Genomic DNA, 26,433 nt, shown 5'->3' with positions numbered 1-26,433 from the left:
TCTCCACTGGTGAAGCTTGAAGAATCTCTACAGTGTACACTGGTTTGTTTTTTGGTTTGGGTTTGGTTTGGTTGTTTCATTTTTTTTTTTAATGAAAATTATGTGTGCTTGGAGAAAAGTGTTATATGTTCTGGAGAAGAAGATTTAAAAGTCTGTCAGATTTACTGTCTACACCATCATTTCTTTATGTTTTATGTGACTTGCCTTCCTTACAGCCTGGAGGGTATATTATAAAATGCATGATGTAAACCAACTGAGTTAATATTGATCAAACACACTTTTATACTTTTTCTGATCTTGGGTCATTTACCCTCAAGTAAGTGATTTGGGTGCCTCTCTGTCATTAGCTTTTTAATCAAGTTTTTGAGTGAAAATTTTAATTCAGTTTCTAATTCCTCCCAGTTCCTAACTGTGTAGTTTTCTTGGTATATACCTGTAATTTTACCTCTAAAGATACCTAAGTGGACACATTTTTTCCATGACAAGCAGACCGCTGAAAATAGCTATTTAAAACAAAGTCCCCAAAGTACTCATCCTCCATTTTAGAAAGAAAAGATAAATTAATTTAATATGCTGTATACTAAAGGCTGTATTCTGCTCAAATTCCCTGTCAGAAATTGCCATGTAAAACTATATCAGCTATAGAATTACAGAGGATTTGTGGAAGAGTCTTCTTGAAGTAACAAGTTTTGTTTATTGATTGAGAAGGAAATTAAAATATTTGCAAGAAATACTTTCCCATTAAAATGTCAGCTCTAATAGCAAAAACACACAGGAATAGCTTTTTTTTCTTTCTGAGATAGAGGTGAAAAGGATACGAATGTGTTGGGTAAGAGAACAAATACTGTTTCTATATGAGGTGGGGTTTTTTCTTTCTTTCTTTCCTGTAGAATGCTGGGCTGTTAAGAAAGGGGCTGCTTTTCAGGATAACTCTGTTGATGTGTGGAGGGGCCGGAATACTTTATATCCGCTGGAGGATTATGGGCACAGGGCCCCCAGCTTTCACTGAAGTAGACAACCCGGCTTCATTCGCTGACAGTCTGTTTGTAAGAGTAAGTTACAAAGTTGCTTTTTTCTGGCCAGCTCAGAACCTTTGTCTTTTGTGATAAAATTAAGTTTTCTGTGCTTCTAAGAAACAATAAAGTGGGCAGTTTTTACATTTCAAGATATGTATGATAAGTCACCTTCACTTGTGCTGCTGTGATGATTCTCTGCAATTTTTTTTAATAGTATACCGTGTATATTCTTTGCATTCAATTTAGCATGCACATTGCAATACTTTTCCATTTACTCCATATTTTTCCCATGCATGCAAGAAATTAGCTTTTGCTGATTTTCATCCCTTTTCCACATACTGTGCTTGACTTTTCATCTTTCACAACTAAAGAAAATAGCACAAAGTTCTAGTCTGCTGTATATGGAGCATGTCTTGCCTCTGCAGATCTTGTGGCATTAAGGGTCTTTCTGGAGATGGAGAATCAAAGATAATGACAGCAGATGATGTCTTTTGATGTTTTCTCCTGTTGTACGAGATTGTTCTTTCTATGTATGAATATTGGTTGGATAGCACAGAATTGCGTTTCCCTGCTCTGAACTAGAGAGCCACCTAGCTATGTTTAAAAGAAAATTAAAAATTAACTTCACAGCTGTAATTGTAATGGATATGTAAATAGTTGTAGTCTAACAGTATTCATGGCCTCTTTATTGTGTTACAAGGGGAGTGAGGGAAGAGAGATGGACTAAAGTTGCCCCCTTCTTCACCCCCCCCCCCAAGTTTACTATCAAATAAATGTTTGTTTTCTCTTTGACTGACAGGCTATAAACTATAATTACTACTATTCACTGAATGCATGGTTGCTGTTGTGTCCCTGGTGGCTGTGTTTTGATTGGTCAATGGGCTGCATACCCCTCATTAAATCCGTCAGCGACTGGAGGATAATTGCACTAGCAGCACTTTGGTTCTGCCTAATTGGTCTGATATGCCAAGCTCTGTGCTCAGAAGACAGCCATAAGAGAAGGTAAGAGACAGTGATGAATTTTAAATGCCTGGCCAACTTGAGTACAGTATTATTTTGTTAAATCCACTACTGATAATTTTAACAATTCAGTGGAACCAGTGTCTAGCAAATGCAGATCAAATAAATATTTATAGCTGTCATTACAGTTTTATCCCAATTTGGGTCCATCACTATACACCAAATAGTAGGAAACAGAGTTGGAGGAGGAGGCATGGATGGCTGCTTTATTTTTTTCTTCTGAAATGGTGTTTTGAGATCCTTAACACTGTAGGTGGTAAAAAGTAATATGTGCTCAAAATGCAGTAGGAAATTGTTTGTTGTTGCCCATACTTCTTACAAGTCATCATTTCCTTTAATTTCCTCCTAATAATGGAAGAGAGGAGATGGGCTTTGAAAGCAGGTAGAAATACTGGCCATGGTCATACAGTTAAAAAGTAAAATGCTTGACCCATAGTACGTACTCAGAAAACAACTTGTACCTCACCCAAAGGAACTAAAAAAATTATTGTATACTGTTCTTTCTCACTAAGGGGTTCTGTTTAACTTTGTAGGTTCTGTTACCATGGATTTTATGTAGACTTAATTTCTCAGTTCCTTAAAATTTTTCAACTGCTCAGTCATAGAATGGTTTGAGTTGGAAGAGACCTTAAAGGTCAGGTGGTTCCAGTCCCCCTGCCACAGGCAGGGACACCTTTCATAAGATCAGGTTTCTAAAGCCCCGTTTATCCTGGCCTTGAACACTTCCAGGAATGAGGCACTATCACTACGCGTCCTTTTGAAAAGCCCATCTCCAGCTCCCTTGTTGCCCTCTGGAAGGTTGCTAGAAGGTCTCCCTGGAGGCTTCTTTCTCCAGGATACACAACTCCACCTCTCTCAGCCTGTCTTCATAGGAGACACGCTGCAGCCCTCTCCTCATCTTCATGGCCCACCTCTGCCCTCACTCCAGCAGGTCCATGTCCTCTTTATCTTGGGGGCCCCAGAGCTGGAGGCAGCACTCCAAGCTGGGATTTCACCAGAGCAGAGTAGGAGGGGCAGGACCACCTCCCTGGCCCTGCTGGCCATGCTCCTTGATGCAAGCCAGGATATGGTTGGCTTTCTGCACTGCAAGTGCACATTGCTGGGTCATGTTCAGCTTCTCATCACTGAACACCCCCAAGTCCTTCTCAGGGCTGCTCTCATCCCATTTTCCGTCCAGCCCATCTTTGTTCATGGGATTGTCCTGACCCAAGCACCAGACCTTGCACTTGGGTTTCATGAGGTTTGCATCAGCCCACCTATCCTATCCAGGTCCCCCTGGATGGCATCCCTTCCCTCCACTGCACAGCTGGGTGTTGTGGGCAAACCTGCTGAGGGTGCACTCAGTCCCACCATCCATGTCACCAACAAAGATGTTAAACAGTGCCAGTCCCAATGCCAGCCCTTGAGGAACACCACTTGTCACTGGACTCTGGACACTGAGCCATTGGCTCCAGCTCTTTGCATGCAACCATCTAGCCACTTCCTTAGCCACCAAGAGGTCCAGCTGTCAACTCCATGTCTCTAGTTTGGAGATGAGGATGTCATGCTGGACAGTGTCAAATGCTTTGCACAAGTCCAGGTAGATGATATCACTTGCTCTTCCTTTATCCAGCAATGCTGTAACTCCATTGTAGAAGGCTATAAAATTTGTCAGGCACATTTTTCCCTTAGTGAAGCCAGATTGGCTTTCACTAATCATCTCCTTCTTTTCCAGGTGCCTTAGAATATTTTCAAGGAGGATCTGCTCCATGATCTTGCCAGGCACAGAGGTGACCTACTGACCTACTTTCCTGAGTCCGCCTTTTTCCCTGTTTAAAACATGAGGGTTATGTCTCCCCTTTTCTAGTCAGTAGGAACTTCAGCAGACTGTCATGACTTCTCAAGTATGATGGGTAGGAGCTCAGCACTATCTTAGAAACTTCATCCATCAGTTCCCTTGGGATCTGCAAGTGCACCTTACCAGATCCCATGGAGTTGTGCACCTTAGATGTTCTTGAACCTGACCTTTTCCTACAGCAGGCAGTTTCTTGTTCTCCCAGTCTCTGCCTTTGCCTTATGTGACTTGAGCGGTGGGGTTGGAGCACTTGCTGGTGAAGTCTGAGACAAGAAAGTCATTGAATACCTCAGCCTTCTCCATGTCCTGGGTAGCCAGGCTTTCCAAATGCTTCCACATTTTCCACAGTCTTCCTTTTATCACCAACATAGGTAATTCAGAGTTGTGTGTTTGTTCAGAGTGCAAAATCTTATTCTTTTCTTCCTTCTCATCCCTTCAAATGTTAGTGTATCTGCCTGCCTTTCTGCTGTTCCCATACTTATTTGCATAGATAAATCATTTTGAAGAGGGGGTGGAACTCTTGCTGCTAGTGATGTCCTACTTTCTAGTAAAAATGCACTCACTAAGCCTTTATTGCTAAATAGGTTTTTAGTAAAAAGTGAAGATAAAATGTATAGTGAAGGCCTAGGACTTCTGGGAATGAGAAAAGGTAGGATGCATCTACCTTACAGTGTAGAGATTCATTTGTAATAAATTAAAATAGACAATTACCTTGCCTGTGGCCTTTGTAAGAAATACCTAACACAGACCTGAGGTTCTTATTCCCTTATGTTAGCTCTGTAAAAGTGAGGTACCTAGACTCTTTTGTCTGTGCTCTGTATAGTCCATAAAGAGCTACCTGCTGAGGATGCTAACATTGGTGCCAAAAAAAAGGAAACAAACTGCTCTCAAAAGCTGTGTTTCTCTTCTGTCTGTAGAAAGAGAGTAGATTACTAACTTTCAAGTGGTTAACCACAATGGATTCTACTATTGATGTGTTTGTTAGGAGAAAAACCACCCTCTCAGTTGAATGTGCACCTAAGTTTCTTCTTTAACAGTCACTTATGTTTTTGCTCCTATTACTGTCTTACTAGGTCCAAAAATAGACAGATAGCTTTTACCATTACTTTTCCTGTATTTTAAACAGGAGTTCTATAATTAATATGTAATGGGGCTATTTTGTGGCCTGGAAGCATGAATATTGCTTTTCTGGAAATTATAGCAATGATTTTTAAAGTGCCTCCCTGCCCTATATGCACATCCTTCTACAATGTTTAAATAAAGTTTATTTGTTAAGTGGAAAAGGTACTTTAGTTAAGATTTGTAGTTAACCTGAGAATGTTTCTTGTTTGCAGAATCCTTACACTGGGACTTGGATTTCTTATTATCCCTTTTCTTCCTGCAAGTAATCTCTTCTTCCGAGTAGGATTTGTTGTTGCAGAGAGAGTCATCTACCTCCCCAGTATTGGATATTGTATTCTCTTTACATATGGATTTAGTCTCTTGAGTAAGCAAGCCAAGAAAAAGGTACCATCAAAATAATCAGTAAAGTTGTTGATGATGAAGCAGTTCAATTGCATGATTTGTTTCTTAACTTGCCTCTCTTTCCTTAAGAAAATTCTTGCTGTGGCAGTGCTTGGAATCCTGTTGATAAATGTTATGCGCTGTGCGCTCCGCAGCAGTCAGTGGAGGTCAGAAGAACAGCTTTTTAGGAGCGCGTTGTCTGTGTGCCCTCTGAATGCAAAAGTAAGTCACTCATTGACTTGTAATCTTTTCTACTTTTTGTTTTTTTGTTTTCAAATGTGGGGTCAAGGAGGTATTATGCATAGTTAATGTATTGTGCTACAGTGTTATTCACAGTCTTGCTCGGTTCAGGAATGACATTGACATGTCAGACATCTAAATTACAGTGGCAGCATAGTCAAAATACCAGAAAGTGCAAATTACAATATTGTAATTCAGAACTTGGAGGTGGGAGTGGGGAGGTGAGGGAGAGGGGACAATGCACTTCAAGAAAGGCATCAAGTCAAATTGGATGTACTGGTAATAAAATCTATTTAGAAGAATTGTGTGTATAATTGCAAGTTATTGCAACAAAAATATCAAAACACAGTTAGTAAGTTGTAGCAATATATTCAACTGAAAAATGTCTATGCTGTTTTTAGAATCCTTTCTGTGAACCTTCCAGTGGTATATAAAGCCAGCACAGCTGAGGGACAAAGCAGCATATCATCAATGCAATTGCAGGATGTGGGAGTAAAATCTTGCTCCCACTTCTGCTTTTTTGCAGCAGCCGAGCGGGCTAGACTCTTCAGACATGGGCACTGAGGAAAGCTGCAATTTTCCCTGCAGGCTTAGTGAGGGAACAAGTAAGATGGTGGGGCTGGATAGGATGTTTCACTGAGCTGAGCAGCAGTGTTCAGCATCAGAGACTGACTCCAGCCTCCAACAGAGGTGACCTCCACAGCAGTCCTTTGACAGCCAAGAGTGTGATCTGTTGGAGCACACCACTGAGCCCTGATGTTGTCTGAATTTTAGTAAAGAGACTCTTTGAAGAGCCTGGGAGTGGGAATGTGCAGCTTGTCAATAAAAATGCATTGATGTTTTAAAAGATTAGATTCCTGTAATCTAGAGGGGTATCTAGAAAATGCCAATCAAGACACAGGGTTTAAAAAGGAACCTGTGAAGGCTCAACTTCACAAAGAGAATGATAAACTTAGCATTTACTGGAATACAAATACGCAACAGTGAGCTGTAAAAAACATTTATGGCCAGTATTTGCAACATGGTGGCATCTTTCAATAGTCTGAGATTTTAATACATAGGAAAGAGCTGTTGTATTTTATTGTGTGGCAGTGGTAGGCAACCATCTTCTTTTTAATGATGACCTCAGTATATCTTGTCTTCTGGATGACAAGCGCATGCTATAAATGGAGCAAATGCAATCTGTTTTCTTTGTGTGCAACTCCATCCATCTGCCATGGTGAGAGTGCTTTAGACAGATCCCCAGTCTTTGCCTGTGCTCCAAGCTCCTTGGCCTGCAGCCATGCCTGGCTGGGAAGCTGTGTGGCTGTGCTCCCACACTACTGGGCTTGAGCCGATAAGCTGTGCACAAGCTACTGAGCTAATGCAGCTGGTTTAAAGCCAATGAATGTACAGGCAAAATGAGCTTGTGTTTGTCAACACTGGGCACTGTAGACATGCCTGAGCTGTATTTCTGCTGGTGACAGCTTGTGCAAGGGGAAAGCATGGAGATGTGAACCGGGAAAGGATGGTAGGCTCACATTCCGATTTTGCTGAAGGATGTAACTTTGAAATCACAATAGTTGGGAACTTTTCTAAGCAGGAACATTAGAGAGTCCATGTATGAGGGCCTATGTCTTGTTTTCTCTATGAACTCAGCTATGTTTATTTAATTTTGATAAAGGTAAATGTAAAAATTTGAATCTGGTTTTGTTTTGATCTTCAGTTGTCTTGAAATTGCAGGGTTCCTTTAAAAATGACTCCACAGGACTGTCTTTCAGTGACCCATTTATTTAAGTGGGAGCCTGCTGCACACCAAAGAATGGCACACAGATAATAGCTTTTTCTTGTTGTTCTTGGAACATATTAAATATGTGTAATGTGGTCATACTTTGCTTCCATTATGTATCAGGATCTCAAAATCTCAAATCCTCAGTAGCAGAAAAAGCTGTTCATGTTTTGTTATACAGCTCTTTTCAATTCCAAATTGTCTGTGTGGGAAGTGGAGTAAACTTACCCTAATTCTAAATAACAAGTTGTAACAGCACTGCCTTGTTTAATTTCAAGACTCATTTCTTTAAACATATCCTTTAGATAAAAACGTGGAAACTGCATTAAATGAGACTGTGTAGCACAGTAGTGAATGTGGTGCCTTGACACATCTGGCTCAGGAGGATGACATTTAAGATCAACTTTAATAAACATTGCCCAGTGGCTTTAAAATATATTGGAAATAATCAGGTACCATAATGAAGCTACAAAATATTTTAACCTCTAAAAATGTTCCCAATACAGATTTTTAAATGTTTTAAATATTGTTAAATTTATTTAAATGTTATTTATTTACAATATTTAAAAATATATATGTTATATATTTATGTTTTATATATATATATATAAATAATATGTGGTGGGTGGGTAGGTAGGGTTTTTTAAGAGAGAGAAATAAGTATGTTACAGATCTTGGTTAAACATGTCCAGGTTGGTTTCAAAGGTCATCAGACTGAAACAATACACATTTTTAATACATTTGGCAGTATTTTCCTTTGCTGAACAGGAGGTGCCTCTGTATTGATTCCATTTTCCCTACCACCTTTTTCATACTGTATGGATTGGATTCTTCTCTAGGGGAGAAGAAGCTGTTTCTTTTAGCATTTAGTTCCTCTCCTTGGACTAAATGAGAGACCCAAGTCAGAAGGACTGTCTCCTAGATTTGTCTTTCTCTCCACTGATGATAAAAGAAGTCCTGACAACTAGAGCAGATGTGGAGATGTAAGATTATGTGAGATTTTGACCCTCTCCTACTGTTGTTCACTATTTATAGACATTGCTGGATTGCTCCTCACCTTCTGAAGTCATTACACATTGTTTCTTTCAAGTTTAAAGATTATTCCCAAAAATGCTCATGTTGCTGTCTCTTTTTTTTTTTTTTTTCTGTTGGAAATGTTTGCATTGTTTGAAGAACTGAGTTATTTTTTGTCAGCTTTTAGAAAAGCCATTGCAGTTAAGAATCCAGATATGGTCTTTATTCCTGGATGACTTCCTCTCATTGATTCCCTAAATAAATAATTGCAGTTACACTGTTACACACATGGGAAATAGCCAGCATTTTTCTTTTCCTAGATTCGAAATAACTGAATTTAAATGACTGTAAATTATAGTGATTTTGTACATAATCTCTACATTCTCCTTGCTACTGGCTTTTCTTTAAAGGATAGAAATTAATAAACATAATTTTTGAAAAGCCATTTCAGTAGCAATTTTTATGCAATAATAAGCAAGGAAGTTAAAATACTCCCAACACAATGTTACTAACTATCTGCCTTGACATACTAAGTAACTTTGAAATTTATGCCTTATGCAAACTGCAATCATTATAGATGCACGTTTGTCAGAGATTAACTATGCTAATACTGAAAAGGTACAGTAAGTTTGTGAGATTGGTTTCTATACTTTCTTAAAAGATCCTGCAAAACCTCTTTGTTACAGAACAAGATTTAATGCTGCCTGAGGATCTGATCTTTGATCCTTAAGGAGGCTGATCTAGAGGGCATTTCCTTTAGATACTGAGATTTTTTTCTTTATGCTCTATATTAAAAAGGGATTATCTTCTGGGAATTTACCTTAAGTGCTGTGGGCTGTGTTTATACAGGCTATTTGCAGTGTTTTGCCACCATTTTAGATGTCAATTTTTGTGTATATATGCAGAGTTGTGCAGAAGAATCTTTAGACAACATTAGATACACAAACAAGATGTGAATGTCAAAAAAGCTTTGTTTTATTATTATTTAGAAAACAGAGGTTTAGTAGTAGAAGAAAGAGAAGATTGATGACACAAGCTGGCATTGAACAGAGGCATCTGCATGTTCCTGGAGAAATTTTGACATCTGTGCTTTGCTTTCATCCTTTTCAGTAAATGTTCATATTCGCTGAAAAAGAGATTATCAGCAGTTAGGAAGAGAGAGTAAAATTGGTGATAATAGTACTGCTCCAACTGAGGGGGTGTACTTCCTCGAAGATGATATTGCATTTCAATTTCTTCCTGTTCTGCTTTGATGGAAAACAAAAGCAAAAAATCAGTCTGGCAACAATTTCATTTTTGTACAGGAAAATATTTTTTCTTTCCTCTCCTAACATTCAAATAAGAGTTCAAGTACTATGGGTATCTGGCACAGAATAATATGCAGTGCTTTTTCTTTTTTATACTGGCTTCTTAGGTTGATTGAAGTATTGTACAGACAAATACATAGAGCCTATTCCTTGGCTAGGCTCTGGTGCTATGGTTATGTTAACTTAACACATGCCTGTTGAAAGTAGGTTCTACCCTAGGGTATTTTTACCTGATCTCTTAGATTTCTGAGAATACTGTGTTGTTATGCATCCCTGAGAAATGCTCCTTTTAGAGCTATTACTGTAAAGTAATTGCTTGTTTAAGATTGATAAAGGATCATCTGAGTATAATGTAATACGTCATTTCCAGTTAATATTTAATCATTTAATAACGAAGGGCTCTTAAATGTTTAACCAGGAAAGGAAAAAAAACCTTCCCTCCCGGGCTGGCATGCACAATATCTGTCAAAAACAGAAGAACCACACCTCTAGAGATGAAATTTTAAACAACTCACCAGCCCCTCATTATTAAAGACCAGATTCTTCCCCCCCACTGGTCCATAGGAAGCACCTGTGTCCCATGTTGTGCAGGAGAGTCACAGCCCTGTGCTCAGCAGACAGCAGTGGTTACTGCAGGCCTGCCTTCAGTGAGCTAAAGGCTGACCTTGGCTTCTCTCTGCCATGGCCACTGAAGTGAGAGACACAGCTGGATGGCACAAGTACCTCTCAGATGTCTTGGATGTGCCTGGAAACCCTCTCCTGCTTGTGCTCTTAAGAGCAGGATGTTACTGCATCCCATAACCCATTGCAGAGCTGGTTTTGTCATTGGATGTTTCTGGTAGGCTGGGCACTTCTTTTGATATGTTTGGTTTTGGGCTTCTTTCCTCTTCCTTTCTTTGTCACCACCATATTAAGAGGAACCAAAGCTACAATTTCACTTGAAGGGAAATTAGAAAACTTACATACAGCGAGGAGCCCTTCATTTTTGGGAGTATTGTATAGAAACATCATTTCCTTTCACACAGGAGCTATAGCTGAGGGCAAAAGAAATACACCATTGAAAATGTTAATAGTTTATTTAAATAGTTGTGCAATCAGTTTTAATATAGTACATCTTTTTAGTTCAGTTCACAAAATGTACCTGTGCACTTAATACTTCATTTGATGTTTTGACTTGAGAGAATTGATATCTCTCAGTTTTCTTCAGACTGCACAATTCTGTTTACATGAGAAAAATATTCTTGCTGCTGGTACTTTTGAGAAAAAAATGGATGTGAAGATACTACATGTTTTTTTAAAAAAACTGTGAAAAATAGAAAGTGAAGTGCTGTTTCCTAACACAAGACAGCTGACATGTGAAAGACTGAGTGGTTGGTGTACACCAAGATTTTTCTCATCTGCTCTGTCCCAGTCTTCAGTAAAATTTCATTTTGTAAAGCTTCTTAAAGAATGAAATTCAGTCAAGTTAAATATAATTTTGTTTGCTGATACTGAAGTGTAAAGTTATCTACTTCAAGGGCTAACATCCAGTATTCAGTGAAATCTTTAAGTATTTATTTTGTGTTGCCACAATTTATCTTTTATCTGGGTAAAATTTGAATATGTGAACTTCAACATATATAATCAGAGCAATCCAATTCGGTAAGAATCTTAGTGTTCTGAATAATTTCTGGAAGAGATATATAAATAGAATTCAGTCCTGAGAAACATTTTTCAGGGTATTTCATTTTACTTAAATGACTCCTGGGAAAATGTTGCTCTATCTTGTATTTTTTGACACTGTCAATGGATCTTTGTTTGGTTATTTCTTGATGTAAATGTACCATTCTCTTGCTTCTTTGCCATGGGCCTTGTCATATTTTTACGAATGTACAGTACAGTGCCAGGATCTTTTTCTTTGTGGAAGCTGTGCTAGAGCTGCTTTTATGGGGTGCTGAATTTGTGTTCTATTTTATATCTTACAGTGTGAGGAGCTGCCTCTGTGCATCCTTAGTAAGCTTTAGAGCATCTCTGCTCTCTGTAAAACCAGTGAAAATATTTTTTCTCCCATTTGAGACAGCATGGGAAATGTCCTTAACTTTATTTGTTGGTGGTATGTTACTGCATGTTACAATAGTTACATAGAGATGAAATTCAACAATTAAATGCCATAACAACTAGGCTCCAACACTCATGTGTGCTGGATCAATAGGTCCCAAATACTATGTCAACTTCAATTAGGGGTTTTCAGTTAATGGACATGTCAGATAAAATCCTTTTTTGAATGTAGAAGGTGAATTAGACTTATCTAAGTGCATTATGAACCTATCTTTTTGGACTTCAATCTGAAGTTATTCCTGTATACTGTTTTGAAATTTGATTTTCAAAGTTTGGAAAAAATTTGCATGTGTGTTTGTTTTAGATGAAGTATATACAATTCAATTTCAAATAGTAAAGTAATCTAAATAATAAGTCCTGGTCTGGGTGCTGAGAAATCTCTTTTCAAGAGTCAGCACTCACAGTACTTTTCAACCAGGTAACAGTCTTCTGAGATTTCTCTTAAAGTGGGATTTGAGATGTCTTCTAACTCAGATTTGTTCTGAAATATATTTATTCCTATTTACTCTTGCCATAAATTAGGATGATGCATCTTCTACCTGTAGTCTGAAAGCTCTAGATCCTTCCTTCATCATTCAGTTTTTAACAGGCAAAGTCTTCAACGTGTTGCTATATATATTATTTCAGAAATGCTCTTTGATACACTTTTATCTTTAGACAATAATTTTGCCTGTCTGTTACCTTTTGTTTGGGTTTTTTGTGAATGTTGGGTTTCTTCTAGTTTATGCTATAATGAAAATAAAGTTAGACACATTGCTGTAGTGTTCCTTCTGCTATGATAGATTTGATTTGAGTCAAACTTTCTCTTATCTGTCAAACAAATTAAATTAAGAGCAGGAGATCTCCATACAAAGTGCTTTGTGAAAGGTGTGGTGACCTCACTTATAAAACTAGGAAATTAATAATTTTTCTTAAATAGCTGGAATAGGTAAGCTGATCTGTACCTCAGATTTTGTCTTACTGTCTTCATTGTATGAATTATCCAATCCTAAGTATCAACCTACACTATAAGCCAGCAGTGAATGACACAACTGCTGACTGTTTCTTTTTAGAGAAAGAATTTTTAGCTACTTGATTCCACAAAATATCTGTGTGGCATCTGGTGGAATATCCATCTGTGTTTTCAGGTGCACTACAATGTTGGCAAAAACCTGGCTGACAAAGGAAATCAAAGTGCTGCAATCAAATACTACAGAGAAGCTGTAAGGTATTGGAAATTTTACTGCTTTAATGATATTTCCTAAAATTGCTTTCATGTTTAACATGAAGAAAATGCTTAGGTATTCATTTTCATGTTCTGCAGTGTTGCAGAGCTAGCAATTTGCATATATTAATACATGTCCATACATAATAATAATCTCTTAAATTTTAAATTTTAGGTTGAATCCAAAATATGTGCATGCCATGAACAACCTTGGAAATATTCTGAAAGAAAGAAATGAGCTCCATGAAGCAGAGGAGTTGCTGTCCTTAGCTGTACAAATACAGTATGTTTAGACCAACGCTAAGTAGTGTTTTGCACCAACTGAGCCAAAATGATACAATAGGATCTTGTGTTTCAAATGCTTAATTTTCCTCTCTCTCGGTGTTTTTTTTCCCAATTTGCCCAGACCTGATTTTGCTGCTGCATGGATGAATCTAGGAATAGTGCAGAACAGTTTAAGAAGGTTTGAAGAGGCAGAGCAAAGCTACTGGACAGCAATTAAACACAGAAAAAAATATCCAGATTGTTACTACAATCTAGGGCGGTTGGTAAGTGCTTTTGAATAAATGATAGCTATGACTGGAATCTGTGTGTCTTTCTGTATGTATGTATATATAGATAGATTTATATAATTCTGCTGTACTGTTAAAAGCTGATAGTTATCCCAGTTTGCTTATATTGTATTTTAGGGTGATTTCACACTTTTTGTAGCTTTTCCTATTGCTTTCCCAATATACTTCCTTCCCTTTGGTAATCCTACTTTATCATATAAAGAAGTATCAACAAAAATACAGATTTAATTTTTTTTCCCAAAAGGTATTATTAATAATTTCCCAATGTTTTGCATTCCTTAGTATATTGTTAGCTAGTAGAACTGTGCTGAAAAATTCAGATTAGATTTTTGAAAATATGTACATTAAATATTTACTAAATCTCTTGTGTAGGTTTCTAAATTGTATGCTGTTTCTTCTCCTTATTCTATTGGTACATGCATATTTGAAGACAAGCCTCACTTGCAGAGGAAAGAAAAGGAAAATTAGTATATAGCATTCTTATCTTCCATACTACAAGATTATTCCTTTTATGTTTATTTTTGTCTATAAAAAGAAATCCTACTAGAAAGGACAAGACATTAACAACTTTTTAGTGTCTTTAGTGAATGATAGGAAAGTAGAGCAAGTAGTAGCAAAATTACTGGATTTTTCTTTTGTTTTAGTATGCAGATTTGAATCGCCACATAGATGCATTGAATGCATGGAGGAATGCTACAGTCCTGAAACCAGAGCACAGTTTGGCCTGGAACAATATGATAATATTGCTTGATAACACAGGTAAAAGTCTTTTTGAATGTTTTAATGAATAATTCAGTGTCTAGAAAAACTTGAACCTTTATCTGTTTTTATCTAAAAGGATCTCTACCTCTTCTTTGGCTACCCAGACCCCTTCTAATACTATAAGAATGCCTTCTGACTCAGGGTCAGAAGGGTAAAGGGTCAGAAGCATCACTTGAAATCCAGCCCATAAATTGAATTTCTGATACTTACTTAAAATGCCATCGTTGTGCAAGCATGTTTGTATTGTAGATTAAATTCCAGAACTTTTTAATCTCTGCTTTCTTGTTCTTCTGAAGGTATTATCTATTGAAAACAAAATGAAGATATTCTTTTGCCTTATTCTCCAGGATTTTACATTTGTGTGTGTGTGTGATACCTGGTTTTCTCTAAAAAATTATGCAGTCGGCTATTTGTAAAAGATGTGTGCTTGCAGCATGAACTAATAAGGCTGTGTTAAAACATGCCTTCTCTTTTTCTGCCACTGGGCTCCCAGGCAATCTAGCTCAAGCAGAAGCAGTTGGAAGAGAAGCCCTGGAATTAATACCTAATGATCATTCCCTTATGTTTTCCTTGGCCAATGTACTGGGGAAATCACAAAAATATAAGGTAGGTAACTAGAGCTTTTTGACTCTAGGGCTTTGGGTTGGATTCATTGGGATTTTTTCCTTAATTAAACTCCATCTACATTTTTTGTAAAAATTGTTTGAGGAGATCATTGTGGACTATGACTTAGAGAATCTGTTTCAAACATTTCAGTGCCCTTCTCTACCACAGTATTGGTGTGTGATTCTGTCTTGAGCTTATCCCTCCTTATTTTAGATGCCTAGGTTACAAGTGTTGCTGCCCTACACTATGTCAGTGGTCAGTGGAGAGAAATAGGCTCTTAAGCACACTAGAGGGCAGTTAGGGTCTTGTGTTGCTTCACTGCAGAGGGAGAGAGCCTGCATTGAATTAGAGACCTTATTTCAGGAACTCAAATTAGATGGGACAAGCTAGTCATCCTGCTTTTGCTATATATCCTGTGAATATATATATATATATATATATATGTATATACATATATAAGAATTCTGGCCTTTTTGCCTCAGACATGATCTAAAATCTAGTAATAAGAGTTTGTTAATCGCAGACTGAGGATGGGATACTTGGATGATCTCAGAACACTATGAGAGAAAGTACATGCATTGCTCAATGTATTGAACTTTCTCTTGGATGCAGTGGACCAGCCTGGGAGTGGTACCCTCAACATTAGCTACCTTTATTTGCAAGTAGTAAATGTAATGAAACTGATGAGGATGATTTGTTTCCCAAAGGGAATTGTATCAGATTATAAGCTTATATGACAGAGAATAAATCATATATACATTTAATACAGTTTACAAATACATTTAATATAGTTAGTTGTTTAAACTGACTCTATTATCAGTGATTTATGTATGTGATAGGGAAAAAATAATAATCAAGTCCTTGGTGTACCTTTGAAAAACATCATTTGCTGAACCTTTTTAAGGTTTTTTAGGCTTTTAAGGCATTTGATGTCTTTTTGGTAGTGATAATGTTTACAGCACTGCAGGAACATCCTCATATATATACAAAGTAAGAAGATTCTATAATATGAAACTTATCAGGAGGAAATGGCCTAAGTTGCACCAGGAAAGGTTTAGATTAGATATTAGGAAATTTTTTTCACAAAAGGGATTGTAAAACATTGGCCCAGATTACCCAGGGAAGTGGTGGCATCCACCATCCTGGAAGTGTTCAAAAAATGTATGGATATGGCACTTGAGGACATGGTTTATTGGTGAACATGCTGGTAGTGTGGGGTTTACAGTTAGACCTCATGATCTTAAAGGTCGTTTCCAACTTTAATAAGTCCATGATTCTCAAAATAGATATATCTGTCCAGTAGTTACTGTGACCACTTATATTTCTACAGTATTGATCAGCTGTGGAGTCCTGACCTGTTCACATGTGAGGCCAGGGCCTGTGACAACCAGCACTGGCTTTTGTGTTAGTGATGCTGTTAAACACCCAGTTACTGTTCTTCTAGACTGGCTAGTGTCCAGGAAAAAAAATCTGGACACTGTAATTCTTTTCTCTCTCCACCTGAGAGTGTTATAAAATACATATTTTAGGTTGGTTTAACAAAGTTCCAGAAGGGTACAAATTAACATCCAGAACGCATAAGATATGAGATTATGGAGGAGGTAATTGCTAGAATTATTTTGGTGAGTCAGGCCTGTGGAAGAATAGAGGATTTTATAGTCATTCATCAGGGAGAATATGTAGCATGGCAGAATACAGAGCATTTATAATGAAATAAAGTTGAAAAAATAAGTTGAAAACAAGCTAGAAAATTTTTCCAGGTGTAGGAGAGACAAGACTGTCCTAGTGAATTTAAAAAATAAAAGAGAAGATAGTGGTTTTGATTGCCAGCCTTGAAAGGTTATTATGCTGCAGGAGAACTTGTTGGAGACAATGTAGAAGTAAGAGTAGGGGAAAGTGCAGCTTTTAAGTCCACATTCTGAAAAAAGCAAAAGGAATAGTGGAGCCCAGAAAAAAAACCAGGGCACCAGTGAGTGTTTTAATAGTTCAATATGGAGTAGTAGTTTTGTGCAGAGCTTAACTAATCACTAAAAACTGATGGGTTATAACAGGGAGAACAAATTAAGGGAATTGGAAAGAGGACTCACAAAGGTTATGATCTTAGCAGCTGTATTTGGCATTGCCTGGAAAGAGGAGATAGAGATTTGTTTGTAATGGGAGAATGCTTACTGACCAAAAAAAAGCATGAAAAGTTCAGATTTCTTGTCCACCCCCTCACCATGTAAAAACAGAGACGTGGATGGCTCTTCAAGGATTTTTATTGAGTAGAATTGGAGGGGAGGAACGGGGGATGGAGACTGTCAAGGTGATGGAGGTAATTTTCAGAGTGCTGCCTGGCTGTGTCTGATGTGTTGTATAACCTCAGGCATTTAATTTATTAGGTTACTCGTTATGTGTCTGTATAAAAGTTGCTACTATGTTGGCTCTGTTGTCGCACAGGAAGATTTGTTCTGGGGTTTTTTGTTATCTCTTATTTTAAAAGACATTGAGTCAAAAAGTTTTATTATGTTGTGAGAGATTTCCTTCCAATAAGCACACAACATTCTCCTCCTTCCAATAAGCACACAACATTCTCCTTCAGTTTCAAATGTACTTCGATTTTCAGCAGAAGATAGGTTTCCTACGCCACAAAAAATAAAAAAATAGCCCTTTATTTTGTGTTTGTATCTAATGATGAATGATTTATTGTTCCAGAGAGAAAAGCACATAAAGGATGAGCTGTTTCTGTGGTTTTGTTTGGGTTTTTTAATTAACATCTGTTATACCAAGTTTGATTCTCCTTTAAATGCTTGTTCTTATCTCAACTGATGAAGAACCAAGCTATCTTTAGTTCTTTGAAAAAGATGTGTGCTGTATTTTTGTTACATATACATCTATGCTTTTTCTGTAAAAAGTGCAATAAATTGAAACCATTCAGCATTTTTTGTATTTGAAATAAAGCCAGACTACATTTTTGTGGCCTTGGCAGCAGATGGAATGCAGTGTGCTTACCCCAAGCCTTTGCTATATCCAAGCTGCAAGTTTCTTGGCAACACTTGAAGATTTGGCAAGATGCAGCAATTTGAAATACCACTGATATACTGGAATGTACATTTACTCCATATATCCACAGTAATATGAATATGATGCACCTTAAATAGCCTTTAAACAACCACTATGCTTCTACTAGCTGCTGAGCGAAGTAGTGGTGATAAAAATATTCTCAGCATGGAGTTGAAGATGTATGGTAATGGCAGGCAGCTCTTGAATATCTATTTCATTAAATTATCTGGAAGCACATTGCACGTGTTGTCCCACTGTCCTTCAGCAGTGAACAGATGCAAGTCTGTACATTAGGTGCTCCTTCTCTAAGTGGCAATTTTTAGGCGTAAGGCTGATTTAAGTGTTCAGTATATATTTCATTAATTGTTGTTAACCTGCCCAGTGAGGAAAAAAGAGATTTACTAGAGCACAAAATTTGGAGTGGGAAAAAGCACAACTTTATGGGACTTGAAATTACTGCATGCTTTCAAGTGCCAATCCACTGTTGATATTTAGGATTTGAGAGTTGTATAAAAAGAGGAAGTTATCTTGCACCACTTGCCAAATTTTTGAGTCTCAGTATGTTTCTCAGGTGACTGAGAAACATGGAAATCATGGAATAATTTTGCCTGGAAATGACATCTAAAGGTCATCTAATACAACCTCTAATGCAAACCGGTGCCAGTTCCAGTTGAATCCTGATTATCTCTGTCAATAGAGATTCTATAATCTCTCTAGACAGCATTTTACAATGCTTGACCAACTTTATAATGAAAAAAATAAATTGATGTTTCCTTTAATTGGAATTTCTTGTATGCCAGTTTGCATCCATTATGTCTCACCCCATCTCACAGACATGTGAGAAGAGTCTGTTTCCATCCTCTCTGTATTATCTCATCTGGTACTTGTAGGCAGCACCTTCATCTTCTCTCCCAAAGGCTGAAAAGATCCAGTTCTCTCAGTTGGTCTTTGCACATCTTGTGCTCTAGCTCTGTACCATTTTGGTGGCTTTCTGGAAGGCTCACTGGAGTATGTCTGTGTCTTTCTTGTAATGGAGACCCCCAGCCTGAACACATACTCCAGGTGTGGTCTCGGAAGTGCTTATCTGTAGCGTTCATATTTTCTGAAAAATCCCTTCACCCAGGATTTTCTCCTGGGAAGCTGAGAAGCCTCAGAGAAAAAAGAAAACCAATTCTTATCTCATTTGTGTCTCCTGTGTTGTGCTCACATGTGGAATGTGTTTGGAGATTGCTTACCAACAGGTGGTTGTTTCATTGGTCTCATATGAATTGTTTTGACTTATTGGCCAATCAGGGTCAAGCTGTGTCAGACTCTGGAGAGAGAGTCACGAGCTTCATTATTATCTTTCTAGCCTTCTGTAAGTATCCTTTCTGTATTCTTTAGTATAGAGGAAGTTATCTTTAATATAGTTAAGTATAGCATTCTTTAATATAATATAGTATCATAAAATAATACATTAGCCTTCTAAGAACATGGAGTCAGATTCATCATTCCCTCCTTTGTCTGGGCACCCCACAAATACAATACTTATCAAAGTCACATGGCCACCAGAGGTCCATTCCAGCCTCAACCATTCTGTGATTCCTGCTAGTCTGTTTCTCTACCCTGCCCAGGTCCCTCAAAATAGCTGTTCTCCCTTCCAATGTATTTCTTACTCCCTCCTCTCAGGTGCTATCTGTAAAGTTTTGAAACTGCATTCAGTCCCACCATCCAAAATATGAATGAAATCACTAAACAGTATGGGTTTTAAAAAGACCAATGCATCCAGGAACTTTAATAGTCTGGATATGAGAATGGTGGAGCAACTGCTCATGTCATAGGAAAGCAATGCTAAAACTTGCACTATGGAGGTAAATTTGCAGACATCTGGTTCCCCTTGTTAACTCGTCTCCAAATATTCCTTGTCCTGAAACAAAATCGGAATCACAGAATAGTTGGGGTTGGAAGGGACGTCTGGAGATTGTCTCATCCAACCCCCTGCTAGAGCAGGTTCATCTAGAGCAGGTTGCACAGAATTGCATCCAAGCAAGTTTTGAATATCTCCAGGGAAGGACACTGCACAACTTCTGGTCAATCTGTTACAGTGGTCTGTCACATGAACAGTAAAGAAGTTCTTCCTCATGTTCAGATGGAACTTCCTGTGCATCATTGCTGCTCATTGCCTCTTGTGCTGTTTCATGGCATGAATGAGAAGAGCCTGGATCCATCCTTATGGCACCCTCCCTTCAGATATTTAGACATTGATGAGGTCCCCTCTCAGTCATCTCTTCTTGAGGCTGAGCAGGCCCAGCTCCTTCTGCTTTTCCTCATAAAAGATGCTCCAGTCCCCTCATCACCTTCATAGCTCTCCACTGGACTAGCTCAGAGAACCTGGGGTTTGTAATTTCCTTTACCTGTGGAGATGAAGGCACTTTCCGCATGAGTCTCTCCTGGCTTGAGAATGGCAGCCTCAGCTGTGCTCAGCAATGCTTTTAGTTTGGGTTTGAATTTGGACATATGGGGAGGCTCTTCAGTCACTCAGAGCTGAGAGACTCAATCTTGACATCAGAGATTTCTTTTCCCCTGAAGGGACCCTTACAGAGAGTTATTTCATGCTTGACATGAGAAGATGGTGGAACCAAAAATCTGGCTGACAGGCTTTCTTTTTCAGTAAAGCCTGTGATTTATTTTAAGCAGTGAAAGCTTAGCACAAAGGAAAGGACTTTTCTCCATGTTACTGTTCTCACATACCTCAGACAGCAAGTATGTGCATTCAGATGGAAGCCTACCACATTGAGGTAATTTTATCTTCAGGTCATTTGCATTGAAACTGAATGAGCAACTTTCCCTAGAGCACAGCACAGCATAGAAATCTATGTAAAATTTGCTCTCAAGTATCTAAACGTGCGTGTTAGTGAGTAAATATGCTCCATTTGGATTGGGGAGGGGATGTGAGTTTTTAAACTTTTGCAGGAAATATGCTCTGGGGAGAAAAGGAGCAATATTAGCCACTAGTTTGGAAAAATAGAATTGTTTTAATTAGAGAATAAATTTAGCAGTAAATTATTTTCTGAATATTAGGTGAGGGACCTGAGGTTTTCTAAGAGGTAATCAGATATCAAGAGTCTTAAGAGCCGATATTGCAAGCAGTAATACAGAGAAGATAACTGGTGAGGAAAATGTGAAGGATGTTACATGGCATGATATGATTTGGCATGTTTTTTGTTTTTTTAAGTAAAAGGTATTCAGCTACTCTTCATGGGGGACCACACATCTGTTTGAAAGGGATTTACTGGAATGCCCCTATTTTTAATGCTAAAACTATTGTAAAAGGAAAAGTGTCTATAAGCAGTTTGTTTAGATACCAAATTACATTTCTTTAATTTGATTGCATAAGTAGGGAAAACTTCAGCAGGTAATGTTTGAAAATACTATAACTATTTTTAAAAAGGTACTTTAGGTAAAAAGCAAAGTTCACAAGTGCTTAATAAATTTCTGCTAAATTAACAGCAGCCTGTGAAAACATGACACTTATTTGCAGCATTATTACTGGTTTCAGAGGGCTGTAACCACCTGAGCTACAGGATAAGGCAGGCTCAGGATATTTATATGATGGTATCGTATAGATAGGACATAGTTTTGGAGGGTTTGTAATTACAGTGGTGGGTAAATTTGGCATTGTTTTATATATATGAGAATGGACTTTCCTGATGACTTGTTATTTTAAATTATTCAGGAATCTGAAGCTTTGTTCCTCAAGGCAATTAAAGCCAATCCAAATGCTGCCAGTTATCACGGTAATTTGGGTAAGAGCCTTTCTAAATCTTATCAACTGTACTGTTTATTTGCTTCATATTCATTGTGTTTAAAAAGAAAAAGCAATCTTTTGCGCCTTCTTCCTGCTGGGCAGATTTCTATTTTACTTTCTAGAAGAACTGCCAGCCAGAAGAACAGGGCACTAAAGCCAGAAAAGCTGTCACATGATATGACAGATCAAGAGGGCTGCAAAATCCAGCCCAGAGGTAGCTGCACTTTAGTGTCTGCAAATTGCTTCATTTATGCTATGCTTGTAACCCACAATGAGCTCACCAGATAAGAGCTGCCATTTATGGCTCCATTGTAATTCATTCCTTCATCATTCCCATGCCAGTGCTGCTCCCAGGCTTTGCTGCTGCGTTTGGCAACAGAACAAGCAGCTACTGTGCCACCAGCCAGTGACAGACCCTCGCTGGAAACAAATACCTCAATGTTGTTCTCCAAGTGATTGGCAAGATTGTACATTATTCAACAATATTGCTGATGAAATTCCCCATTGATGTTCCAGCTGTGCTTTATCATCGCTGGGGAAACCTTGACTTGGCCAAGAAGCACTATGAAGTCTCTCTGAAGCTTGATCCCATGGCACCAGGAACCAAGGAAAACTACAACCTCTTAAGAAGAAAACTGGAGCAGTTGCAAAAGAAAGGCGGTGTCTGATGCTCCTTTTCAGGTTGCCCGTGCATGCTGTTTACAACTGCTGTTACATGGGTACTTTTGACCATGTACAGGCTTCAGTCATCATTTCTCAAAAACAACACCACCAGCACCGCACACTTGAATGTCCAGTTTTGCCCTCCTACAGATCCTAACATTTCAGCTCGAGGGATTGTTTTATTTTTACTTGAACTGCTTTTAAAGTCCATTAGAACATTTTTATAGGTATATGAAAGCAATGCAGATGGAATTTCACAGCATACACGTGTAATTTGATATCTTCATCTGACTTTTTAGTAGCAGGATGAATAGCAGGAGGCAGTTTTATTTCTGAAAGTGATACTTAAAAGTGCAATTTCCTGTTTAAATCCTGATCTTTTCAAGTATGAAAAATATCTGTCCACTTCAGTTTTATTACTGCCTTCCAGTGCCAGTCCTGCAGAGACAGTGGAAGAATGAATTCTCTCCAGCACATCAGTCTACTCATATAATTTGAGTTAAGCCCTTATGCTCATTTCTCTCTCCAGCCTGTGAAGTGTCAGATTTGTACAGGAGTAAATAAGGGCAAGGATTTGACCATAAATGTCTGTCACCCAGTGTACTGCTCAAGTATGCCTGAGTGTAGAAAATACTGTTAGATGAAGATGGAGATTATAACAAGCAGCTAATGAAAAGAAGGTGAGGCAACAGAGGAGTCAGGTAGAGTTTCTGTTCTTGCAGGCAGCCTCATCTACCACAGACAACATGGACAACAAGTCAGAATTGCTTTAGCTTCTGTGGCAGGTCAGTGGTTTAATTACAGTATAGTGTCTGTAGGACCTAATTGCTGTGTTCTCAGGCAATTCAGTGCTTTCTGGTTAAGGACATTACACCTTTCAGCTCCTATATTGCTGGGGAATAAAGGGAGAATTTCTGTGGAGCAGTAAGTGTGCAGAAGACCTGACCTTGGCTGTTGATCTGTTACCTGAAAGAACCTAGCTTCACCTTTGTCTCCCATGGCTCGTGTGTTTGCTGAAGGGACAGATAAATAAGCATAGCTGTTAATGCATAAACTGAGCACATCCATGTGGGATGATTCAGAGGTGGTTTATGTTGATACCATGTTACCTCTCAAAAGGGGCTATGCTTTAATACACGTTTGAACTCTGGCTGTCCAGAGTTGTTTGTCATGTATTATATATTTACATTCCTGCTTCAGGAAGTAGTAACAAGTCTGATTATTTGCTGGTGGTTGGTTTTTCCGGTTTCTTTGCAGTTTTTTGAGATGTTTAGTTTTGTTTGTTTAAGATTGAAAGTTTGCTATTGGATATGAAAGCTGGGGAACTTTACCTTTCTCTCCATATTCCTTTATTCTTGCCATCCATGTCCCTGGGAGAAATTGATCAGCACAGTAGGATCAAAGCAAGCTCAGGTACTACAAGTCATGCAGGTACTTTAGTGTACTATTTTTGCCACACTAACTGTAGATCTGGCCAGCAAGGCTGTGGCAGTGTGGTGCTGTCCACCAGTTTGGCTTTGAACGAATGAACATGGCTACACACTGGTTTGTTTTAGTTGTGGTGCCACAGGCATGAATGTGTGGTCCTCTCCTACAAATATAGTCTGTTTCTCAGTGGGTAACATAGAGTACAAAGCTGTGGCAATTATTTCCATTTCTTCTGGTTTCTGGACAAAGTTTTCAGAAATTTGTTTCTGAATATGATCCAAGCATGCTCTTTGATAAGTATCTGGCAAGCAGAACACTCCACCAGTATGGTGATGACCAGCCTAGCTTAGTACCAGCTTTTGTATCTGAAAGGTGCTGAAATAGATACACCCTTCAGTACAAGCAGCATGTTCTTAAGGCTTTCCATACACAGCCTACTATTCATCAGATAGAACACATAGCTTCTTCAGTCATGAGGAATTAAAGAGTAGGGATCTGGCTGGATGAGCTAATTTATAGCAGAAGATAAATATGTTTACTATAATCAGGTCTTTTCTGTATATTTGGAATATGGCATCCTGAGTTTAAATTATTATTCTCATCATAAAATCCATATGTGTAGTTTTCCCTGTTGCTTTCCATATCAGCTTTAAAGACATCCACTAGATCAATATTATGTATGAGGGATGATTTTTTTCTAGGTCATTATAAACCAAAGTTGTAGAAATTCCTCTGTGGATGTCCTTCTATTCAAAGTCTTAAGACAGAAGAGACCAACAAAGAAATTGGATTTTTTGTTAGTATTTGAAAATGGTCTTTACTTTTCAGTACAGACATCATTTTTTCTTGATTAGCTTTCTGGCTACCTGTATATATTTTTTTTTGTTTTATATAATATTTACTGCTATAGAAATTCAATGTGATTACTTGTATGATGGTAATATGAAGCATAACCATATGTCTGAGTTTAATGTTGATGCAGAATTGTGTTCGAAAGATGCCACAAAGATGACTGCTTTTGTAATAAAATCTTCCTTAAGACTTTTAAGAATACTAAATATTTTTTTACTTTATTTTCAGAAATATTTTGAAACTGCAAACAGTGTAGTGGCTTTTATTAAAATGGTTATAATGTGAACCTTTTTATTGGTTTTTCATACCTCATAACTGACTCCTGGAACAGTGCAGAACCCTAAACCTCAAAGAGAAAAAGGTGAAGAAAAAGTCGGCTTGTACATAACTGTAGTTACACATATTGCCTGTCTTTCCAGCATGCTGGATTTTTTTTCCCATTGCTAATTCCAGAAGATTAAAGTTTCCTTATCAGTTGGCCTGTTTGATTCTCTAGGGAAATTACAAAGCCTTTTTCTTCTTTTTTTTTTTTTTTTTGAGAATGATTATTTGTTCAAATACAGTTCTGAGAAGAGAAACAGAATGATTTAATGCACAGACTGGAGTCAGGAAAATAATCACAATGACTGCTATGGATATTAGTCTCTTTTCACCAAAAACTTCCAGTGAAGTTCCCTAATTGTATGTCTCTGTTGTGTCTAGACCAATGACATGTACATGAAGTTTCCTGTTATTTAATCTCATAGTATTTAAACTTTAGAGATGTGGGGTTTGTGTGTGTTTATGGGCAGTAAGAAATAAAAATCTCTAATACTTTTGAATGGTTCGTTAAAAATATTTGGCCTATTCACTGGGAACCTTTTCCTTCATATTTCCGATACCTGTATCTGAGCTATTCATCCTAGTTTCTCTGTTTAGTCACTGGGGAAAAAAAACCCCATCTTTAGGATGGGAGAAGTCATACTTGAAGGAGATATCCGTCTTCACTAACTTCAAAGGGTAACTGAGGTGATCAGCTCATATACATGAAGAAAAATCTCACTGCTGCTTTCAGTTGAAGTAATCTGGTGCCACACATGAAGTAATCTGGTCCCTCTAGCATTCTCATACATTATTGAGGCCAAGAATGTTAAAAGACTGGCATTGAAGCAAACTGGCAGGTACATGCCTTGAGAGGGTAGCTGGATGAGGGAATGGGAGAAAACAAATTAACTTGGATGAATTTAGAATAAATGACTGATAAAGCATTAAACAACAAATCTCTGTGTATGAAAACAGAACATTCACGTTAAGTTTGATTCATTGCTAGCTTGTTTATGTTTCTGTAATGAACAGTAACAGCTTCTTATTGAACTGAATTTGGGTGTCCTTCACTCCTATTTTAAAAAGCAATTCTAAAGCAACTGTACATTTGCAACAGTGAGAGTTATATTTTTTCCTTAAATTCGCAACAGTGAGATTTGTATTTTTTCCCTTAAGTTCCAGTTGCTATTTCAAGCTGTAGGTATTAGAATGCTAAATGTGATAGCATCGTGTGTTTCAATATGGTAAGGTTTTTTTGGTTTGATATCTTTTGATATTTATTTGCTGGTCCCTGCCTGTGTCCCATGTTTCACATGAGTATTGGTACAGGTATTCACATACCTGTCATGACATGTAGATTCCCATGTGCTTCTCAACTTGGCCCTTTCACTGAATAGTGCTCCCTTCCACAGCTC

The 26,433-nt window shown here is 37.9% G+C and overlaps 1 protein-coding gene across 1 annotated transcript in view; it reads left to right on the top strand.

Annotated features, from left to right (window-relative positions):
• Window positions 1-25,001, top strand: part of TMTC4 (transmembrane O-mannosyltransferase targeting cadherins 4) — a 53,738-nt gene extending 28,737 nt beyond the window's left edge. The window contains exons 8-18 of the mRNA XM_066545151.1: window positions 891-1,052; window positions 1,816-2,018; window positions 5,205-5,376; window positions 5,464-5,595; window positions 12,927-13,006; window positions 13,179-13,286; window positions 13,410-13,551; window positions 14,220-14,334; window positions 14,831-14,943; window positions 21,701-21,770; window positions 22,289-25,001. Of these exons, the coding sequence (XP_066401248.1) occupies window positions 891-1,052; window positions 1,816-2,018; window positions 5,205-5,376; window positions 5,464-5,595; window positions 12,927-13,006; window positions 13,179-13,286; window positions 13,410-13,551; window positions 14,220-14,334; window positions 14,831-14,943; window positions 21,701-21,770; window positions 22,289-22,440 (1,449 nt within the window). The 3' untranslated portion in view covers window positions 22,441-25,001. The remainder of the gene's footprint in view (window positions 1-890; window positions 1,053-1,815; window positions 2,019-5,204; window positions 5,377-5,463; window positions 5,596-12,926; window positions 13,007-13,178; window positions 13,287-13,409; window positions 13,552-14,219; window positions 14,335-14,830; window positions 14,944-21,700; window positions 21,771-22,288) is intronic.
• The last annotated feature ends 1,432 nt before the right edge of the window (window positions 25,002-26,433 follow it).

The sequence above is a fragment of the Molothrus aeneus genome, chromosome 2 (genome assembly GCF_037042795.1).
Source record: "Molothrus aeneus isolate 106 chromosome 2, BPBGC_Maene_1.0, whole genome shotgun sequence".
Lineage (NCBI taxonomy): Eukaryota > Metazoa > Chordata > Aves > Passeriformes > Icteridae > Molothrus > Molothrus aeneus.
Note: the sequence above shows the minus strand (reverse complement) of the source record. Positions and strands in the feature narration are given on the sequence as shown.